The sequence below is a fragment of the Peromyscus californicus genome, unplaced genomic scaffold (genome assembly GCF_007827085.1).
Source record: "Peromyscus californicus insignis strain IS unplaced genomic scaffold, ASM782708v3 Scaffold_7__1_contigs__length_154581171, whole genome shotgun sequence".
Classification (NCBI taxonomy): domain Eukaryota; kingdom Metazoa; phylum Chordata; class Mammalia; order Rodentia; family Cricetidae; genus Peromyscus; species Peromyscus californicus.
This window is the reverse complement of record NW_026294595.1, coordinates 59,842,498-59,859,393: the sequence shown is the minus strand read 5'-3', so window position 1 is coordinate 59,859,393 and position 16,896 is coordinate 59,842,498. Positions and strand designations below refer to the sequence as shown.

General features: G+C 36.6%; 1 protein-coding gene across 1 annotated transcript in view; it reads right to left on the bottom strand.

Moving 5' to 3' along the window:
* Nucleotides 1-10,629, bottom strand: part of Fsip2 (fibrous sheath interacting protein 2) — a 71,280-nt gene extending 60,651 nt beyond the window's left edge. Inside the window, exons 1-7 of the mRNA XM_052726005.1 lie at nt 10,531-10,629; nt 10,132-10,257; nt 7,526-7,687; nt 6,270-6,359; nt 5,003-5,142; nt 3,793-3,934; nt 3,095-3,205 (exon numbers count right to left, since the gene is read on the bottom strand). Of these exons, the coding sequence (XP_052581965.1) occupies nt 3,095-3,205; nt 3,793-3,934; nt 5,003-5,142; nt 6,270-6,359; nt 7,526-7,687; nt 10,132-10,257; nt 10,531-10,629 (870 nt within the window). The remainder of the gene's footprint in view (nt 1-3,094; nt 3,206-3,792; nt 3,935-5,002; nt 5,143-6,269; nt 6,360-7,525; nt 7,688-10,131; nt 10,258-10,530) is intronic.
* Between the last annotated feature and the right edge of the window lie 6,267 nt (nt 10,630-16,896).

The following is a 16,896-nucleotide window of genomic DNA, read 5'->3' as shown; positions in this document are numbered from 1 at the left end:
GTGAATCTCTTGGATACTACTGACCATGGACATGGCAAAAGAGAGATAAATGTATAGAGAGAGCCCTAGACATTTTATTTAGCATTCTATAAGAAAAGGGATTAGTACACATAGAGAAGCACTCAAGATAGCATAAAGGAACATCCTGAGTAAGATGAGAACAGAGCTTTGCATTTCCATAAAGATGAAAATTACATGTATTTTCACAAGCTCCGGTAAAAAGGCTTCATGAGTCATACTGGCTAGAATACTAAAATGACCCTTGCTTCAATAATAGGGAATAACTAGTTCAGATAACTGGTAACACTGGCCTCAACTAATAAATCATAAAAAATCTGATTAATCAAATTGTTTCCAAAGTTATAAAAAGACTGAATACAAGAAGTCAATATATGGCATGAAGTTCAAGATTCTAGTCCTGTAAAGATACAAGGCCATGTGACCTATAAAAATATATCATTCAATTATAATTATCCTAGGAAAGGCAGAGAAATTAGACTTCAGGCCGAGAATATGAATGCACCCAGCATAGTTGCATTCTATATGGATTCAATGATAGAATGTATCTTAAAGGAAGCACTGAAAGGGAAAAGACTCAGATATAGAGACCATTTTATGTAGTGAAGGCCCTGGGAAGAGGAAAGCATGGATGTGCAGTGCAGTTATCTACATTGCAAACTTGTTGGGATTAAGAGTAACCATGGGTTTATACCACATGGTGGGTCTGCAAGGTTGTTTAATGAAAAGAAAAGACATACCCAAAATGTGGGCAGTACTAATCCAGGGGCTGGAACCTCAGAATAAATTAATAAAATGAAGGAAGACGAGCTGAGCACAAACAGTTTCAGACTGTGGAAGTAATGGGAGCAGCTGTCATGATCCTGCATTCTTGTTTTCCTAAAATGACAGATAGACTGGATCCTCTCAAACTGAAAGCCACAATCAACTCTCCCATTCTTGAATCACTTCTTGTCAGACATTTGACTACAGAGAGAAAAGTAATGAATATGAGATAGAACAGAAATATTTTAAAAATACTACCTAAAAAAATTTCAAAGTTGCTACAAATAATGAACTCAGAGGTTCAGGAGAACCCTGAGCAGGATTACAAACAACTGAATGAGATCAAGCTACACTGATACCAGATCTAGACAGTGACTCCACAAGATAAAACAAACAAACAAACAAAAACAAACAAACAACAAAAAAAACCAAAAACAACAACAATAAAAAAACCCATGTTAACATTTCTTCTGCAAAATTCTACACAAACTTTTGGCTATTTGTGTCAAACTACATGTCATATAAATTACAGTTACAATCTGACCAAATGAATTGTTTTGATGACCATGAATTTCATATTTATTGAACATTTAATATTTGATTTTAAATATTATACACTTCCCAAGAACCATAAATATCAATTCAACAAAATCATAATATAAAATATTCAACAACCTACCAACATTCCTTCCTGATAAAACTTTTGGCAATCTAGTAATAGAATTTTCTAAACCTGATGAAACTTATTTATGAAAGACACAGAACATTATAGCTAATTCTACAAAAGATAATGTTTTACTTTTGAGAGTATGCCTACTACTATTCTATTATTAAAGCCTACTGTAATTAACTATTTTTATATATATATGTATGTATGTATGTGTGCTATCTGTAGGTGTTTATGGAGCTGTTGAAACATTGAACATCAGGTGATATGCAGATTATACTAAATAAGACAAGCCTACTTATTCATAGGAACAGTGAATCTCAAACAAGACTAAGATGCACGTGTGAGAAGCAGAATGAAAAATAAAACACAAACTTCAATTTATGATTTTTTTTTTTCCCGAGACAGGGTTTCTCTGTGTAGCTTTGCACCTTTCCTGGAACTCACTTGGTAGCCCAGGCTGGCCTCGAACTCACAGAGATCCGCCTGCCTCTGCCTCCCGAGTGCTGGGATTAAAGGCATTCGCCACCACTGCCCGGCCCAATTTATGATATTTTATAGGAAAATAAAATACACACTTCAATTTCCAATATTTTATGAAGTTTAAGTATAATGAAATATTGTAATACAAGTCAAACTTTGTAAATTTTATACCTAAGTTTGTCAAGAATAATTTACCCCAAATTTAGAATTTTAGACCTACTTATTAACATGAAAAATCATTTAGTGTGTTTTATTAAATGAAGAAGCAACCTACAAAATAATCTATAAGATATAAAAACAAAACCAGGAGAGGGGGCTTGCGTGTTAAGAGCACTTGCAGAGAACCTGGATTTGGTTCCCAGCACCTACATGGTGGTACACAACCATATGTAACTCAAGTTACAGGGGACCTGACTGCCTCTTCTGGCCTCTGTACACGCAATGTACAGTACATATATGCTGTTAAACACTCATAGACATAAACTAAAAAAAATATGTCTTTTTAAAAAGATGTAAGAGAATGTGCTTACTTTAGGAGTAAATAAATATTTATAAGAAGATTGTACATTGTGTGTGTCTGTGTGTACTTAGCAGATGGTAAGCTCGTAAAAGGATTCTATAAGCTGCTGTTTCTCCTTATACAGCTTTACATTCTAAATCACAAAGCACAGCATATTATTAAACTTAAAGGGAATAAAACTTTTAAAAAATGAAGGAAAAAAAAGAATTTACCAAAAACTTAGAGTTCTCTAAAAGAACATTTTTATAACAGTAAGATTTTTATGGGAATTAAAGCTACTGTTGTATTGTGAAGATAAATCCAAAAGGGGTTACATCAAATAATGGAGCAGTGCTTTTTACATTATAAAAATGCATTAGACAGGACATGTAAAAGTGTGCGTATCCGGGTATAGTGGCTATGGCAGTGGGTACAAGGCCCGTCTGCTCTCAGAAAGCTGAAGCCTGCAGGTCTCTTGGAGCCTGTCCAGGAGTTCATGAACAGGCCGTGCACTTAGCAATAGCCAGGTTTTGTTTCTTGAGTTTTTAACATTTAGTTTTGCAGAATATATATTTTTTGAATACTTGGTCACTCAAATGTTTACTCTGAACAACCAAGCTTCTCTTCCACCATCCCAAGAAAGAACTTAGAGCTTCCACTACCTTTCTGTCACTCTCTTCTCGGCTTCTGCGCCTCTGTTCCTCCACCCTCTGCTCTCTCTTGGCATCTTCTCCAATCTTCGAGAGCAGCAGCATCTCCTTTGTCTTCCATTCCTAGGGACCAAAGAAGTACCATGCAGGTGAGAGCGCGTTTTGTTTTCACGGAAGATGCGTTTTGTTTCCACCACCAAGAAAAAACCAGCAAGTCGTGGGTCCAACAGTTACGGGCCGGATATGTGCAAGTCCTCGGTGCTTTTCGAATGGGCTGTTCTTAGGGCACGTGTATTAAGAAAGCCGACATGAGGCCGGGAGGTGCTTCAGGGGTGAGGTGCCTGCTGCCAAGCCAGTCGACTTGAGTTCAGTGGCCAGAACCCTCGTAGCCGGAGGAAAGAACTGACTCCCATAAGCTGTCCGGACTTCTCCCACTGCACTGTGCGGTGTGCACACATAAATTAATTTTTAGTTAAAAATAAAAATTAGCTATGGTTAAATTTTACTAAAGATAACTTAAAAATTATTTCCCATGCACACTCATTCAAGTTTAACGAGACGTGAAGCCACGCTTTGTAACTTTTTTACAATGATCTTTAAAAACAAAAATTTGTCCATTATGCAGTTATATATGCCTCTACCGTTAAAAATACTCACAAATGGAAAAACTACACATTTTTATTCCTCATAACATTTAATTCACCTCTTACCTCTTCGATTTTTCTACGAAGATTAAGTTTTTTTCTTGTGTATTCCCGCTGCCGTCGCTCTTCTCTGTCCATGCGGAGCAGGCGCTGCTCTTCTGCTGTGCGGTCAAGCTGTTCTAATTCTCTACTGATCATATCCAGATATCTGAGTGAGAACGAACATATGATTGCAGGTGAACTGGGAGCTCAACTTTATCGTCATACTCCAAGTCAAGCCCTGCCTGACTTGTCATGAGAATTTCATAGGGGTTTTGTATTTTGATGTTGTTTTATCAGTTCCATTCATCATTCAGATCAGACGTACTCATAATGTCTGCCTCGTTTTTAATTCTTCGTTTTGCATGCATATTTGTTATCAAGGTCAAAGAAAGAGTGGGAACAAACTGATTCAGTGTTTTACACAGTGAACAGTAAGTCAGTGGGTTTAAGTCAGTGGGTTTAGAATCTGGACTTACAAACACAACAGAAAACAAGCAAGGCTTCAAGTACGTTCACTGAAAGAATGTTTTCAGGACGAAGTGAGCACTAGGCTCCTGGTAGCAACACAAACTCCCACTGAAGGCGGGGACAGCAGTGTGTCTTATGGCACTGTGGGGAAACAAAACTGCACAATATCAGAGTCACGTAACATAAAAGGCTCACTCTTAGTAAAGGGAAGAGTGGAACATCGTTTTGCTTTCAGAAAGATAAATTTGGTAATGTAATGCTAATTAATGATTACGAATGAGAAATAGCTGAATAAATCTGTAGTTATTTTAGAATGTTTATGTTTTCTTCAGATATACTAAAACTTTGTTTTTATTTGGACTGATTTCTCCAAATTTAATGCTGTCAGTTTTTAAAGGGTGATTATAAAAAGTTGCTTTTCTTTTTAGCTGCTGCTAAAATAATTTCTCTTATAGAATGGCTCTGAGATGTGGTGCTTCCTCCAGCTCTCACTTCATTAGCTCTTGGGTTCCCAGAAAACTCAACTCTCCTGGAAGAAGTTTCCACTCACAGCTGTAGGACCAAGATTCCTTATCTCTTTACCTCTTTGATTTCCCTTCCTTTCTCTCTCCACTCAGGAATGAAGGGGAGCTAAACATTATTTACTGCTTAAGAAAATGAAAGTCTTGCTTACAATGCTTTTTAATATAATTCATTTCACACACACACACACACACACACACACACACACACACACACACACACAATGCTATAACTTCAAGCTCACCTGTGTCTTAACAAATGTTCTTGGTCCTTGATAGACTGCGTGTTGTCCTGTAACAACCAGTTCTGGAACCGTGTGACGTCAGAACAGTGAGGAAACTGGCTGGTTTCTTGCAGTTTATGTAGCTGTTTTGTAATCAATTGCTATTTTTTTTTTATAAAAGAATGCCAGAAATATATAATGTTTTTACATTTCCCAGAAACACAATCACTAAAATTCCTATATTTTACAGATGGTAAATTGTTTAACTGCATTTAATTCTATTTTGAACCAATTTCAAATGTAGAAAAAGAACTAAAATAAGACTTTCTCTCTCTAAAAATGAGAGACAAATATTTTAATTTTTCATCAATACTACATTTTCTGTCTGCCTATTTTTCTATTTATTTTTGGTTTTATTGACACAAGATCTCACAACATATAACCCAGGCTAGCCTTTAACTCACAGTTCTGTTTCAGCCTACAGAGTGCTGGGATTTCAAGTGTGTACAGATCTTAGTCATTCTAATTTTTCTCTAATATTCTCACTTGGTAATATAAAATTGTGAGCACACACTTGCCTCATTTTGAGCTTTGTTGACTCTTAAGAAAAATATGAATCCAGTTATACATATCACACACACACACACACACACACACACACACACACACACACACACGTGTGTGTGTGTGTGTGTGTGTGTGTGTGAGAGAGAGAGAGAGAGAGAGAGAGAGAGAGAGAGAGAGGAGATGTATGGTATACACAACTTTGATTCAAGATTAAAAGAAACAAGCATAATCTAAGAATTCTGTCTCATTTTTATGAATTTTTGTGAATGAATACAGACTATGTATATAGATACAAACACACAGTCTATTTGGTTCTTCGGTGTTATGTAGGATATTACAAATGTAACAAAGGAATTCAGCTGTTCCTAAGACTGTTTGGGTTTTAGCTTTGGAATTTGTCTAGTACTACAGACAGCTTCTAGTGCCAGCTAAGGTCTAAGTAGCTTATCTGACTTACTAAATTTTTGGTTTACTGAATTGCTTACTAAATTAACAACTAAATATAAATAATAATACTAAATATCAGTGTACTGATGATATGATCTAATCCCTTTTCTCTTATTGGGCAAATGTTGCAACTTCCAAATATTATTCATTTCTGCTCCTAATTTCACATAGAGTATCAGCAACTAAACTTCAAAATATTAGACAATATCACACACAGAGAGAAAAAAATCTTTTGTATTCTATTTAAACCAATGATTTTAAATGCACAGCTTACCTGTTCTCTTACATAGTTTCTTTCAAAGTCTATTTTTAAGCTTGTAAGATATTGCCTGTATTTATTCAGTTCCCTCAAGCTACATACAATCTAAAAATGAAACAAAAATGTATAAATATTTTAAATGTGTAAAGACTGAAATTCATAACAGTTGTTTATTAGAGGAAAAAAAGAACAATGACAATTTTAATGACACGTTGGTGTGAAGAGTGAGAAATTATTAACAATTTGATAGGTGATACCTCTACATTTGTAAGCAAGGAATTTCTATCTAGAAATAAAATTTTCTTCTTATTATAATAAGGAAGTAATTATTCACACATAGCTGTAGTTATTAAAATAATAAATCTAATTAATTATAATTAGAGTATGGTTATAAATATAATGTTCAAATGCAATAAGAATATCATCTCAGGATGCTAACAAACTACATTTCCTACATTTCTATTTCAAGTTTTTAAAAATATAAATCACATACACGAAAACAGAACCATTACTGACAGAAAATAGAGAACTATGATTCAGCTGGGAACATTAATATACCTTTGCCTATTTAAAATAGACGATAATAATTTTTTATGTTAAACATAAAGGGTAATGGAAATAATCACGTGTAGAAGCACTCATTTCTGATCTCTGAGTATTCTATAAAACTGATCAAGAAGTATAATATTACAATAATGTTAATGGTGCCACTACAGAAAGACGCTGTACCTGCCAAGGCTGACCTACTAGGACTTCAGGGATGTGGTGAGGATGGAGTGTTGCAGCCTAAGTGTAATTGATCCTAAGGGGGAGAGACATTCTTTACCCACCTGTATTGTAACTAACAGATTAAAAACCCCTTTTAATCTATTAGCAAAACCTTATTTTTTACTCATCAAAGGGCTAAGAATGCTATTAACATAGCATCCAACGCATATAGCTGAGACTTCTTTGCTTGGCTATAACCACTTCTCTGATGTTTCCACCAACATATTTTAAAGGTCTCTTGATTTATGATTTTGTTTGTTTAGTTTTATAAAACTTCATGATGTTACTTCCACATTAGATCATGGAATTTGGGGTAACCTAAATCTGTGTTCCAGAGCCATGGTCACTCATTTTCAACTCTAGAAGAAATTATTTCTTATTCCGTTAGAAGTGAGAGCAATGTTTTTGCATCAAGGGACTGGCTTCCCCTTAGGGTAGGGGAGCAAACACAAAATAGTCTAAGTTTTCATTGATTAAGAAAAAGAAAGCACCCTTCAACTCACTTTGTTATTGCTGGTGATGTAGCCGCCTTTTTTTAGCCTTCGCAGAATATCTTTGCGCTTATAGTATGTTCTTAAATGTGGATCATGGAGACTTTTATATTGGGTTTCCAAAAGTCGACAGTAAGGGTCACTCAGGTTAAAATCATAGGAAGGTCGAAAAAGCTGCATACACAGATATTAAAATATTACAAATATAAATTAATGTATTTTCACTTTTAATTAACCTGCTGACATGACTGAAAAATCAAACATGCACTTTAAATTTGACCTGGGAATAAGCAAGCCACAGGAGGATTTACTCAGGTAAGTTTCTCTTCTTCCCCTTACCCATGTGAAGTAATTTAAACAGTCGGCCCCACTCAATCAGTTCTCTCATTGATGTGTCACCTTATAAACATGAGAGAAGGGAAAGAGAAACAGAGAGAAGGGAAAGAATGGGAATAGGGTATGATTTGCTTTAAGAAATAAAGCCAATGCTTGGATGCTGTCTTTTCTTTCTCTCCTTGTATCAAGAAACTATACACAAAAGGAAAAAGGATAATATTAATTATTCTGTTTCAATCATCTGAAAGTGAAGAAAAATAATGGAAAAATCTTTTACCAAGTTTAAATGGAAATAATGCATGAAAACAGTGTAGAACTTAGTTGCTAAATACTAAGGATAAAGAATCATAGTGTTTTGGGACTTTTAACAAACCCAAAGCACTTTGAGTATTATAGTCATAAAGAAAATCAATGTCTATGTTATATAATTCCACATATTGAAATATTAATTTTAAGGCATATTTACAGAAAATGTTTTTGTCCTGTCCTGTGTTAACAGCAAACCCAACCTCATACAATAAATGTTAACATATAAACACAATTTTACCATATAAATATAAATATTATAATATAAATAGCATAATAAACTTACCCATGTAAAAGAATGAACGGAAAGATAGTCAACTAATGTTCGTGATTCCCTATTATTTTTTACTATGAAGGAAACACCTAAGTTATTTAATCTCATTTATTAACTAAAACATTGTCTGAGTAAGGTTTTGGTGTCAGTTCTCAGTTACTTTTTCAAAAGGAGAATAATGATAATAGCTTGTACAAGCACTTCTAAAGATGAAAAGGTAACTGAAAAAGGATGTGTAAAAATGTGCTAATGTTGTCTTTGCATTCTTTCAGTTTTAATGCTTACTAATACAATGCCAAGTCAGAAAACAGGTGATGATGTTGAAGTATGTCGGGGGAGCTGGAAAAGCAGAGGTCATGTGCCTTTGTTTGTAGGCTTCTAATTCAATTTACGCTACTACATAATATTGTGCACCAATCAAGAGGGTCCTGAAGGTACCAGTTTGTGATCTTTGTTCATTTCTTGAATCCTGGAGAATCAGGTGGAGTAGAGGGTCTAAAAAGAACTAGAAGGCAAAAGGCAAAAAGAAAGCCTAAGGGAGCAAGATAGCAGAGTAGCTCTTCCTTTTCATAAAATGCCACAAGTTTAATACCTTTCAAAAGGTCTAATCAGAAAAGTGGATTGAATGACTACCAAAGCTTCCCAGAGAACACCAGTCCCCCTGTAGTTTAAAGTCTCATTTAGTGAGAATTGGACCAGATAAGAGGTGCACATCATTAAGAGAAATATATGTCAAGGAAAGAATTGTCTCTCTTAGATGACATTTGACTGTCAACTCTTTTTAGATGTTGACTTTTAGCAATGACAAACACATTTTTCAATATTAATTAAAGTACCCACTTAACAAAAATATAATAAGTCTTCTTCAGAATTATTTAGTCAAGAACGGGAGGCGGTTAGGGATGGGACAAAAATCTAAGCATTTAAGGGAAGTAGACAGTACCATAGAATTTAATACAAATGATGAGTGTCATCATTCAACCTAAAGAAATGTGAATTCTAAGCAAAAATATATTGGTGATCCTCTAGAATGACTCAAAGTAACAAATTAGGAAGAAAGGAGAGTAAGTTTGGAGACAAACTGGATAAAAATAATGAGTAATGGTTGTTTGTTTGCATGGACTTAAAACATATTGCCTGGAAGAATTCATTCTGAAGCTATGAAGGAAGGACCAGGGACAAGCTGATCATGGGGTTTCATCATCATAGAAGCAGGGCATTTTTCTATCTACAAGAATTATAATACCAAACATGAAAAATAATTTCAAATCTATTTTTTAATTTACTGCATGAGATAGTGTTTGATTCAAAAGAAAAAAAATGTCTTTTATCGAGAGTTTAGCACCAGTTAGTATTGATTAAAATCCTAGTGCTGATTAAGAACAAATAGTAATAGCCTTTAAATCAAATGTTTCTAAGAAAAAACCTAATACATAGGCATATAAAGGGCTTATAATTAAATGTTAGTATGTTGTTATGTACTATAAATTAAAATAGGGCTGACGATCTAAGTCCTTTTGATCATGATTCTATAAAGCCATGTTGGATGAAATTGCTTTATTCACAATCTAAACAATGCCTGTTGGTACGATGTCTGACTATCAGTACACGTTCTCCTCATATACTCTGTATTGTCTAACAGCAAGGAGAGTACAGCGTTGTAATGTAAGACAATTCATGTAATTATAAAAAGTTGCCTTACCTTTTCACCGATATTCGTCGTAAAATACACAGTATCAGTCCCTGGGATCACGGGCAGCTTGACTCCAAGAGGAAGATCTAGTAGTTGAGCGGCTCCCACCCCTGGAATTCGGGCTTTGTGTGCCCCCTGTGAAATGGAATCAGATAATTTGTCTTTTCTTTCGGTAACAGTCTTTTGCTTTGGCCCATCTCCTCCCTTAACAAGGACAGAATCCAAGAATCAAAGGGTAAGGTCTGAAGGGCACACACTCACAGTGTGCCTCTCTTTAGCGAGCCTAGGACACCCTGCTATAGCCAGACAGGAGCTGGTGATTCCCGTTCCCAGGCCCGAGGCCCACAATGGCTACTCCCAGGCCTGAGACAGAGGACATCCACACTGGCCTGAGGCCACTCCACTTACATCTCTGCATTGCTGACTGCTCTCAGTCAGGCTGCCAGAGGCTGCTTTGTTGGCAGCCAGTTTGGCGGTCTTGGAGCAGGCGCTGAGGTACTGCTCCATGACAGCCTGAGCCTCACGTCCTCCCTTGACGCTTCCTGGCTTCCTTCACCGCGGTCCCTCAGTTCCGAATGACCGGTGCCAGCCCACTGCGGCCCCACGAGCTTACGTTCCACGTGGAACTGTGGAGGCCACGCAGAAGACTGAGTGCCTCAGATTGGGAAATTCGGCCCCAGGGAAGCAGATTGTGACGACCTTGATCGAAAGTCTGGTTCTCTTGGAAACCGTCACCCCTCAGGCAATCCAAACAAACAAATGAAAAATGTAAAATTCTGCTGGGTGGGAGACTGAGAGAACAGAGCCAAGAGGCAGCTAGTTTCTTCACCAAAAAAACTATAAGCGCTTCCACACACACCTAGTGTCTAAGGCCAGGCTATGTATCCATCTTCTGCAAGGAAACATTGTAACCCAGCTCTCATAACTTTCCACAACAGACCCACATCCAACAAAAGAGCCTGCTCCATTCTCCTCTAGTCTTCCCTTTCTCTTTCTTTCTTTTTCTTTCTTTCTTTCTTTCTTTCTTTCTTTCTTTCTTTCTTTCTTTCTTTCTTTCTTTCTTTCTTTCTTTCTTTCTTTCTTTCTTTCTTTCTTTCTTTCTTTCTTTCTTTCTTTCTTTCTTTCTTTCTTTCCTTTCTTCTTTCTTTCTTCTTTCTCTCTCTCTCTCTCTTTCTTTCTTTTCTTTCTCTCTCTCTCTCTCTCTCTCTCTCTTTCTCTCTCTCTCTCTCTCTCTCTCTCTCTCTCTCTCTCTCTCTCTCTCTCTCCTCTCTCTCTTAGTATCTCTCCTGTTCTTTCTGTGTCCTCTACTTTATCCTGTTTTCTCCTGTTCTCAACTATCCAACCGAATTTTGTAAAATTCTCAGCTCCTTTGAGCCAGTCATGACTGGACAGGGTAGAACACAGCTGTATAATATATGGTGCTTGTCTTTGAGCAGTTGTATGGACAGAGGAGGCTCTAGGCGGTCATCTGACTGGTCAAGAACTAGGACTTTGTTTCAAAGGTTCCTTGACCCATTGGCACTCTTTCTGGACCATTTAAAACTATTAACTCTGTATACCAAATACCTCCTTAAATTTATAACTATCTTGTCAATAGCTTGCTTTTTATTTTCAAATATTGATGTGATAATCTGAAAAGTGACATCCCTCCAAATGTGAGTATAGAAATTACTGTTGGATATCATTTAACTGAATATTTTTATAAATAAGGATGCAGAGTGAGTGAGTGAAATGGGATTACTTTCAAAATTATGAATTACGATAGCTAATAGGGGAGACAATGCCCTAGCTAGACATTTTCTGTCAACAAGTGAAAGTTCTACTGCCGGGAATGGATTGCATTTTGTGGAATTGTTGGACAAAATGGTCCCATGGAAATCCCAAAGCATCACAGGCTGTTGTCAAGGTGATTGATTGTGTTCTACAAACAGCTTCTAAGGCCCTACTGCTGCTGACAGCATTTATGTCATTGAACATGAAGAACTAGATCTGGTGTCTAACTATAAGCTTCATCCTTCTGATCAGATTCTATGGTGCTGGAAGGCACTCTGCACACCATTAGAGGGGAAAGATAATTACAAAGGACACTCAGTTACACACTCTGCTATGATAACAGTAATCTGTCTACACGATTACTGCAAATATACTGGTGGAATAGTGGCACAAAAGTTACAGGAGTAATCAGCCACTTTTTTTTTTATTGGTTGTGGAGCCTACTCTATGTGATGGAACCCATACCTGACACTACTAAAGTGGCCCAAAACCTGAGGCAAGATAGGTCATGGGCCTTAGTGGAGAGCCTACTAATATTATTCTGCTAAAAGAACACAGCAGTAAAATGATTCATAATGATATATTGCTAACCCACAGATCAGTGTCTTACTTAACATTCATCAGAGAAGCTTATTCTTGCAGTGGATGATAATACAGAAACCCACAAGTAGACTCTGTACAGAGAGTGAAAGACTTTGGATCACTCAGTGCTAAATGGAATGTGTGCATCAGACTTCTCCCCTAAAGGCTTAGGGATCTGTCTGAAGAGGAGTTGAAAAGATTGTAAGAGCCAGAGGTTTTGAATAACCCCAAGAAACAGTGTCTTCCATACTCAACAGCTGATAAACATGAACTCAAAAAGACTGTGCAAGCACAAGGCCTATACGAGTTTAAGCCAGATGGAGTCTCGGCTCTGAGAGGTGCTGTGGATATCTGTATGCTGTAAATGTATTGCTCTGATTGGTTAATAAATAAAGTGCTGACTGGCCAGTAGCCAGGCAGGAAGTATAGGCAGGACAAAGAGAGAGGAGAATTCTGGGAGGTGGAAGGCTAAGTCAGGAGATGCTGCCAGCCGCCACTGCTGCCATGCCACAAGTCACTTGGCAACTTATAGATTAATAGAAAAGGGTTAATTTAAAATTTAAGCTCTAGCTAGCAAAAAGCCTGCCATGGCCATACAGTTTATAAGTAATATAAGTCTCTGTGTGTTTACTTGGGTCTGAGTGGGACTGGAGAAAACTCCAGCTACAGAGATGGGTATATCAACCACACTCCAGGGAGGCCTCATGCCCAGGAGTAGATGACCAACTCAAAATGAACTCCATAGTTTCTTTCTTTTTAAGATTTTTGTTTGTTTTATTTTGGCTTTTTTTTGTCTTACTGGTTTGTTGAATGTTTTGATTTTTGTTTTTGTGTATTTTGTATTAGTTTTAGAGATAGAACATTAAGTTGGGTGGATAGGAAAATGGGGGAGAACCTGAGAGGAGCTTGGAGAGAGGAATACTGAACAAGTTAAATTATATGAAAAAAATAAAAACAAAAAATTATAATAGTGTTTAAAGTTGTAACCCAAATCAAATTTTCACAAAGCACACTATCGTGCAAACTGTCTAATAATTCACATTTATTCTTATTAGCCTGAAATGAATATTGAGTTCACAGGGTTTTTGTTGTTCTTGTCTTTTCAAAACCACATCATATCACATGCAACTACCACAGAAATAAGGTGGTGCTTTTCAATATTTTCAGAGAATAAACATTCATTTTAATGCATTTAAATAAAGTGGCTCTAATTGCAATTTTGTAATTTCCTTACTTTTTAATCTTCATAATACTGAGTTAAAGGAAATTTGTTTTTTTGTTAACATGGAATAATTGTCACTGATTCATGTAGTTGGTATTGTAACCATTCTAATGTATGTGTGCAGAACAAGTGCCAATTAAAATATTACTACATCCTTATCATCTCCTGCCAGCTGGCTGTTTATATTAACATTGCAGGGGATCACAGTGCTATTTAAGGTAGCTGCTTATCACTTAGGGCTTGATTTTACGTTGCTGCTAATATTTCCACCTAATTAGTGGACCGTCAGAGAAAAGCTTTATCTTTAGTGTGTCTTCACAAATAATGAAGTTGAGAATAAAGTGCATCTTTGGAGACATTCTGTAAGAAATAAAATAACACAGCCCCTCTCTAGCATCTTTTCCATGCTGAGGCTTCTCTATGTGAAAGTGTCTTGTCAGCTATCAGTTGCTCACGCTGTTCGGCTCCTACTTGTGTACATTTGTCACACTCTTTCCAATCTCTTTCTTGAAACTTCTTCTCAATTGTGCTGTTTTAGATATAGTCCCTCGATTTTGACTAGATTTGTGTCAACTTGGCACAGGCTAGAATTATTTGGGAAGAGGGAACCTTCAAATGAGAAAATGACCCACTATTTTGGCCTGTGGGCAAGCCTGTGGTACATTTTTTAAAATTCGCAATTAATATGGGAGGATACATCTCACTGTGGATGGTGCCACTCTTTCACAAGTGGTCCTGGGTGTATAAAAATTTAGGCTGAGCAAGCCTTGGAGAGCAAGCCAGTAAACAGCACTCCTCACAGTCTTTGCATCAGCTTCTGCCTCCAGTTTCCTGTCCTGTTGGCCTTCCTGTCTTGGCTTTCCTCAGTAAACTGTGGCTCAGAATATGTAAAACAAATTACACCTTTCCTCTTTAAATTGCTTTAGGTCATGGTGTTTTATCACAGTTATGGAAACTCTAACTAAGACATCCTACAGGCAGAAAATTGTTGGGTTTTGGTTCATGATGCACTTTGAAAGAATCTTTGTAAATGTTATAAATTCACTCATTTTCACTTAATAAGATACTGTATACATCCTTAAGTTGCTTCACTCTGTATTTACTATATCTTTGGTTCTTTATCTCTTTTTCTCTCACTCTCCTCATAAAGTATTTTAGTTAATGCTGCTACCTTTTTTGAAAGTTTTACACAAAAATACCACAATAAAGTTTTAAGGTATTGACTCAGAAAGATATGTGTTGTGAAATAATATTTTTGTACACTGTATAGATGTGTCTTTTCCAAGCCACCTTATGATTAGTATAATAAAGAGCTGAATGGCCAATAGCTGGTCAGGAAGAGATTAGGCCGGACTTCCGGGCAGAAAGAAAAGAAGAGATGAATCTAGATGAGGGGGAGTTGCCAGCCAGATGCAGAGGAAGCAGGACATGTAGGAGCAGAGATAAAAGCCACAAACCACTTGACTGGTTAGAAACAAGCCTATGCCGGGTGGTGGTGGCACATCCCTTTAATCCCAGCACTCAGGAGGCAGAGCCAGTTGGATCTTTGTGAGTTCGAGGCCAGCCTGGTCTACAGAGCAAGATCCAGGACAGGCACCAAAGGTACACGGAGAAACCTTGTCTTGAAAAATAAACAAACAAACAAACCAAAAAAAAAAAAAAAGCCTAAGCTAAAGCCGAGCTTTCATAATTAATAATGTTTCTGTGTCATGATTTGAGGGCTGGTGATCCAAGAAAAATCCATCTATAAGTATACTGCTTTGTGTGTGTCTGTGCATTTAAGAAAGGATCTAACTATGTAGCCCAGGCTGGTCTTGAATTCACAATCCTCCTGCAGCAGCCTCTGGACTGTTGGGATTATAGGCATGTGCCCCACTGCCACACATGGTATGATCTTTGTAGTGGTCTTAATGATTCTTTTCTGTCCTGGCCCAGGGAGTAAATATTATTAAAGATAGAAATCATTCAGAGATTTCCATTAAAGGACCATTCAAATTGTAAGTTTTTCTTTTCTGTGATTTTATCGATACAAAAGTAAAATGCTTCCTTCAAGCAAAGAAGAAAAGAAAGCTCAGAGAAAATGTGTTATTTAAAGGCTAAATACCTGTAAGTTCACAACACATAGGTGCTTCATTTCAGATATGTTCTACACCTGTTTTAGATTTGCAGTTATTTAAAATCAAATTTGTTATGGGTTAGATAACCTTCAAATCCCCAAACCATTGTTTGGAACAATATCTTTATGAAGCAGTTCTTATGGCACTTTATAATATTGGATTTAATGTATTTTCCTTTCTTTTATAACAGAAATAGTAAGGCAACTGATTTTTCTAACTTTGATTTTTAAGACTCAGATACTTAAACTAAATTTTCTTTAAAAATTTTAAAGCAATTCTATGATCGTACTCTGCTACAAAAGATATGCCAGAAAACTTTGCTTCATGTTATGGTGGTCTTTATCAGAGAACTAATAATAAATTATCATTTCCTAAAGTTAGTAATATTAAGTAATATACTTGTTACTCTACTTTATTTCAACCTTTTAACTTTTTTGTGAACTAGGGACAATAATTTATAGTCAGTATCTTTTTAAAAGAAAACCGTGCTTGCTATGAAGGTATTTTCTGCTTAGCGATTAAACCAAAAGTGACTGAAACAAGAGAGCAACAATTTTATATTTTTCCACATTAAACATGACCAAGTTTTATGCACATTATGGCTAGTCATTTGTAAACTATGGATGAAAATAGGAAGGTTGATGATGGTTATAATTATTGCTATCTGCAGTTCTGATGGTGAGCTAGTGTCTCACTGATTTACATACTTTTCCGGCGCTCACTAACTCCCACCTAAGCAACCGTGTAGTGTTTATTGGTCCTCACACCTCAGCTTCCCAAGTGGCTGGGATTTCAGGCGTGCATCACACTCGCGTGGTCAGAATTCGTAATTGTGTTTTTAAATTTGGTAAGTGTTGGGTAAAATTCTTTGCATGAATTATCTCATTGGGCCTTTATAAAGCAGCTAGGTTTATTTCCATTTCTCTTCCAATTAAAAGGAGAGGTGGTAAGTGTTTCTGAGGGAAAATAAGGTAAGTGATTCGTAAAATCTTACCAGATAAAATGAATGTGAACAATTGCCCTCCCCTCAGGTAAACGGATGGCATTTCCCTGGAATGGGTTCTTATGTTTGGGCAGGGT